Here is a 6,559-nt window from a genome sequence, read left to right as displayed (position 1 = left end):
GTACCGTACGTACGTACGTACGTACGTACGTACGTACGACGACGAGAGAGAGAGAGAGAGAGAGAGAGAGAGAGAGAGAGAGAGAGCTGAGCCGCGCCATCGCGTTCATACACATCGGCGTATTCACCTATGTGCACGTTCGAAAAGGCAACCCTGTTACCCTGCATAACGCCACCGACTGGCTCGCGTATGAAGAGTGACATTATTTTTCAGTGTACCTTCGAACTACGTGTGCAATAAAATTCTGCGTAAATTTTTAATTCCGTATGGCCAAAAGTCAGAAATTATTCGTGGAATTTACTATAGCAAACTGAATCCCACTCTATATTTTAAGCTGAACGTGGTTACATATACTCTGGTAGCCTCGTATTATATTTATATATATTAAAAAAGAAAAAAAATGTGGTCTCTAATTGTTGTTATTCCCGCGAATTCGCGTATCCATGCTTCCCCGAGTGTACTATTATTTTTACCACGGAACTATGATTTGTTCGTTAATCTCCGGCCAATTGACAAGTTTCGAGAAATCTTCTCTTCTGGGAATTTTTAACGTGTAACGTTTCCGCAAGTTTTTAAACAAAACGTATAGTTAATATTAGGATAGTAGTCGAACATTCACAATAGAGTAATAACGCATCATATGTGATGGATTTTGATAAACTAAGTATGTTCTTTGCTCGATAGCCATGCACGATACTCCACAAGCTCTCGGGAGACTCTTAAAGCCTTCCTCTTTCTCTCCATTTCTCCCTTTCCTTCTCTGGCTTTCTCTTCTCCTTTCTTCTCGGAAAGCTCTTAATGCGGATCAACAGCGTGGAAGCAAAATAGCTGTCCTCTTGAAAAGCGATGAAATGACCAGTAGGATAATAACAATCGGAAAATGTAGCGAGCATGGCTCGTTGGTCGCAACTCTGATAACCAGCAATAATTTTCTCCGATCCTCCCGCGTCACCCTCTTATCCTCCAGTTTCTCCTGCTTCTCGGATACTCGCTCGATCGCACCGCGCGGACGCTCCGACGCACTCCTCCGGGGATTTCCGGAGAAGAATTCTCGGAAAATCTTGTATGTCCTTATGTGCGCCCGGATAAAAAGAACGCGCGGAGACACGGTTGGAAGGGAACGCGGTGAGGGGTAGGTGCCCAACTGCCCAGGTTCTGAGATAGAAATCCGATTTTCCGTGGACAGATATAATCTCGCGCCGTTGTCGTTTCGCAAACGGTCCAAGTGGGCTTCTCGATTCCCCGGCATTCCCATAGAGACCAGACGCGATGTCGTGGCAAACGGTAAAACGGTAAACGGACGGGCATCCTACTACAAGAGAGGTTAGCGATACAGCTGGCGAAAGGGAGAAGGAGGAAATGGATCGATCGATCGTTCCCGACGTCGGATGGATAATGCGATTACAAATTACGAGTCGTTTAAGAGCGTCAGCGGCAAAACTGACCAATCAGCGATCCATTGTAGCCCGGTCCAATTCGTTCATGCCTCCCTTGAATGGCAGCCGTGATTCCTGCACCTTCGGCAAAAGGCCCTCGGCAGCAATTTAAAATCGACGTCTGTGCGCTTTTCACGCGATATTTTTCAATCTCCGCGGCGTCGACGATTCGGTTGTTTGCGGAGAGCGCGCTTTTTGCATCTCTCCCGTCTCCGCCGCGGATGAACGTTTTTGCGTTTATTCCGCGGACCGCAATGCCCGCGCGACGCGACAATTCGCCACATAATTCCAAACGCGTCACTCTCATTCAACCGCGTTCGTTACCATTTATCTTTCAAAGAAGGCAGCCTTTTCCCCCACGGCGCGATTTGACGAGAATCCCGGCGAATGAAAATGTATCTCTCTTCCGTTATTCACTTAACGAGTTTTGTTCTATCTTTATTTACTATTTTGGTTGGAATGATCCTGTGGGAATATAACCGAGCTCCAGGCTCGAATTGATGAATTCTGATTCATTATACAATAGATACATTTTTATCAATAGTTTCTGTTAATGTCATCATATTTCTGTCATTGTTGAGAATAACAGATGCAGTTTCGTCTAAAATTATCAGCCACATATTAAATAATTAAGAAGAGTATATACGTTTCATGGCCGTAGAAATAATATAAAAAAGATTCCAGTTGAATTAAAATTTTTAATAAAGTTAAAAATAAGATGGCACAGTTTCAAGGTAATTTTGGCTAATCAAGAAAATAGTCGATCCTTATTAGCTTTAATACGTCTTCCGATTGTTCTTCGAAGACGGTCAGAGACATATCTGGGCTACTTTTTCAATCAAAGGTCTCGACGCTGGGCACCAACTTCTGCGTCAATTTGCGTTTCGAACCGGTGGGACTAATTTCGCGTACGTGTCCGATTAGATATCAGGTCCTTCGTATCTCCAATCCTCCATCGTCGCGACAGATACCACGATCGAACAAGCATATCTCTGTGTATGTGTGTGGGCTGTGTGCACTAGCGCTTGCCATCCGCGAGTGACTGGCCGGTTTGCTGATGCTAACGAGACTTCCTACGTCCCGAGAGACACATTGCGTAGCCACGTACGTGATTCACCCTAGAGCGTCTATTTAACCGGGACGTAGTCACGCGACGTAACTAAGGATATCTCCGTTGAATGCTTCCGCTCTTTCGTATCGGACAGGAGTTGTCGATATTTAGTACCCAAGTATTGACAGCCTTTCTCAGCAGTTTTTTTTTTCGCAGTCAATAAATTATTCTATCATAAATTTACGATATTATCGTTATTATTAAGTTTCCTACCAACATTGTGGCACAAGTTTACTTTAACAAAGTTACACATTTCCGATTTTATCATGTATCCGAGCATGCATGTATATGTATGATATATATGCATATAGATTTCTCCATGATAAAAATAAACTTTGTAGAGTTCGCAACACGATAATAACAGAAGGTAAATATTTTTAATTATTATAGGTACAAAACTCTAATAATAAGAGTGGGGAATATTTGTTTTTTGTTTTACTCTATCTATATAAAATATATTTCTCTCAATGTAAATTCCAATAATAATTGTAATTGGACTGATACATTTCATCGCTGCAATCTATGTCATTCATAAATTATTTATATTGATTTTATTTTTAGAATATACTATAAATCTAATATCAAAACAAGAATATAAATAAACGCTCGAAGTTACAATACAAAAATCAGCAACCAATAACGAGCAATATAAGGTATTTTGTTAATATATTTAATATAAATTTAATATATCAATATAATTATCAATATATAAATTATAATATAAATATTTCGGCTACAGAGCCTTCCTCCAGAGTATAAATAAGTTAACATATCTCTTTCGCTTTACAACTATTTTAAATTAAAGAAAAATCCCATGTCAATTATTGATGATAAATACTGGTGAACCATGTCAGATGTTCAAAAGATATCCAAATTAAAAATGCAAAACTAATTACTCGTTTAACGGCAAGAATTACGTTTAGTCCCATAATGTAAGAATTTCTTTACAATTGATTTATCTAGATCAAGATTTAATATATATATATATATATATATACATAAATTCGTAGAAATTTCTAATTCTAAAAAAACTATACAACCTATTCACATCAATACATAATGGTGCATCAACGATTTTCTCACACTTTTTATAGAAAAAAAAATGTAACAGCAATATTCGTTTTAACAATGACGATATATAATGTTACGTCTAACGGTTCCCACTGATGATCGAGAATATATAAGCCTACAATTATGACTTTATATAGGTTTGTCTATTTTTAAGTATCAAAAATGTATTAAAAAATGATATTTTTATTTTTATGCATTACATTTGAATACAACTTTGTTTAGAAAGTGAGATAATGTTCTATAATAAAAGCTTTAAAAATGTCAGATACATATTGGGATAGCATTCTATTGCACAAAACATACACAATCGATACTTCTATAATAATTCTAATCTTTTAAAATTAACTCTGAACAGTGAAATCTCATTCTTAAAGATTAAAAATTGAGCCATTCTTTTCCAACACTGGTTCAAATTTTACTCTTAAGATGAGATTCTACTTCAAAGAATTTAGAGAGTATATAAGTATACAGAATGAAGTATTATTAATAATAATATTAATAATAATAATAATAATTATTAATAATAATAAATAAGATTAACATTGAATAATAGATATATTTTTATAAATTAATTGGCTACAAAAAAGCCTGATATTCTAAAAATACTATTTATTGAACCGCCATATCTTCACATCACAATAAAATTTTATATGCATATGATAGAAAAATTAAATAAAAACTTTTTAAGAAAAATTTATTGTAACATAAAAGTATACATTGCATCAGAAAGTGTCTTCACGTCAAATAATGTGGCTTGTCAAAGATCAATCCAACGTGAGAAACATCGAAAATAGTATCGGAATATATCGAGTTTTCATGAATAGATATTAAGGTAGAACACAGATAACGAAATGTCGAACCGACCTAACTATGCAGATTCCTCGAAATATCGATGTTCGATGATCATTCCTATTCTACTCTGTAACGGTCAGGTGTACATAGTCGGCCACACACCGCCGGGGGTGGACGACCACGAAAGCGGCGCCGCGGCGCTCAACGAGAGGCACAACACCAAATATCTGCAGGTAGTCCGGCTCTACTCGGACATCATCCGAGGACAGTTCTTTGGCCACTGGCATTCGGATACATTCCGCGTGATATACAGTGACACAGGTATGTTACAGCAAATTGTCAAGACTTATTTACAAACACTAGTTACAAAAGAGTAGTAAATTGTGCGGATATGTAACTAGTAGCACTAGTACAACTATAGATAATATTTCTGTGAAATATAACAATTTCTTGACACGATACAAATGTGTGGACTATTTATCTTTATTTCTTGTCTTGTAATTTAGAATGAAACAACTTCGATCTTCGTTTTTTTCTTTTCAAAGTTGTTTCTTGTCAAAATTTTGTTGAACTGTCCTTTTCCCTTTGATAGTCACAGAAAAAGAGAATCAATCAATTTCTTAGATAAATTATTTATCGTCTCAGTATTTGTTGTCCCTTTATATCACCCTGGTTTAGATGAATGTACTGGTTTTATCAATTTTGATTTAATAATATTTAATCCTTAATTTTATTAATACTTGTAGCGCGCGATTAATTATTCGGTGAAACGATACTTGTATTGAACAGGTCTGCCCGTATCTTGGATAATGATGGCTCCCAGCGTAACACCGAACACCGTCGGGGGGCCCAACAACCCGGGTTTGCGACTCTATAAGTTCGAAACTAACACCGGACAGGTATGGCGGGCGCGTATACATTCTCAATATTATCGTGAGGTTTCCGTAACGGGAACGCTCTATTTGCGCGACGTACCAATTTCAAAAGGGACACAGAAATGTAGAACCTGTCTATGTGTACGTGTTGCACGCTGCGCAGATTCTGGATTACACGCAGTACTATCTTAATCTGCCCGAAGCGAATTCAATCGGCAAAGCGAACTGGATAGTCGAGTACTCGCTGCTCGACTATTATGAGCTGGACGAGATAACGGCGATCACTCTTCACGATCTGGCGGACCGGTTTACGCAGTCGAATGATTACGCCTTCGTCAGGTATGTATACGATGAAGTGGATCGATCGATCCGTTCGCGTAATTTAGCCCTAAAACCATAATGGCGCACCCCGCTAATTACTGGCCTCGATTATGCCTTAAGCCGCTGGTCTCGTGTCGATGTACATTCTTTCTTCTTTAGATTAATCAATAGGTATGACGTAAAACAAATAGTGATCGTTTAAAAATATCATTTATATTGTCAAGATGCCAATCGTGATCTTTATAAGAAAAGAATCAACTCAGGATTATGTTTGTGTTGCGATCCATTTATTAAAGGCTTTCTACAATAAGCCATTATCTAGCTTTAAATTTTAAGTCGTAAGAAATTGACCAATTATAATCGATTATATAATCGACTATGATTGGTCAATTTCTCACGACTTAAGATTTAAAGCAAAGGATAAAAGACTTTCAACAATAAGCCAGAATACTCTTCTCACACTCGACTGTGTGCTTGTTGAAAGTCTCTTAGCCTTACGTAGTACGTTTCGCATAAATGCCAGTCAAAATATTTCAATGGATGTTTCATGCTGATGTGCGGAATGTGGTTAAGCAGCGTCGGTCGTGTGAGATATCGATGGTTGAGGATTAATAATTCCCGCGTTTCTCCATGAGCCAGCAATTATATCACAGTAATACCTGACTCTGGCCCGGCGACGTTGTGATAACTGTCTACCTCTTTTCGAGACGCGCGCGCCATTACGATGCTAATAACAGTCCTGATACCGTTCTCTCGCGTTTCTCTTAATGCACAAGCTCGGTCTCGGTCTATGTATATTATCCTACCTCGCACACCCCACGCCTCGCGGTCGTGCGTACATGCGTGTGTTTGTGTGTGTGTGTGTGTGTGTGTGTGTGTGTGTGTGTGTGTGTGTGTGTGTGTGTGTGTGTGTGTGTGTGTGTGTGTGTGTGTGTGTGTGTGTGTGTGTGTGT

At 38.3% G+C, this 6,559-nt stretch overlaps 1 protein-coding gene across 1 annotated transcript in view; it reads left to right on the top strand.

The window, feature by feature from the left end:
- LOC105619693 (acid sphingomyelinase-like phosphodiesterase 3b) overlaps positions 1–6,559 on the top strand; it is a 24,463-nt gene that overhangs the window by 9,530 nt on the left and 8,374 nt on the right. Inside the window, exons 6-8 of the mRNA XM_012201213.1 lie at positions 4,551–4,731; positions 5,200–5,309; positions 5,449–5,624. Coding sequence (XP_012056603.1) covers positions 4,551–4,731; positions 5,200–5,309; positions 5,449–5,624 — 467 coding nt within the window. The remainder of the gene's footprint in view (positions 1–4,550; positions 4,732–5,199; positions 5,310–5,448; positions 5,625–6,559) is intronic.

This window comes from Atta cephalotes, assembly GCF_000143395.1.
Source record: "Atta cephalotes unplaced genomic scaffold scaffold00022, whole genome shotgun sequence".
Taxonomy (NCBI): domain Eukaryota; kingdom Metazoa; phylum Arthropoda; class Insecta; order Hymenoptera; family Formicidae; genus Atta; species Atta cephalotes.
This window is presented reverse-complemented; position numbering and strand designations above follow the sequence as displayed.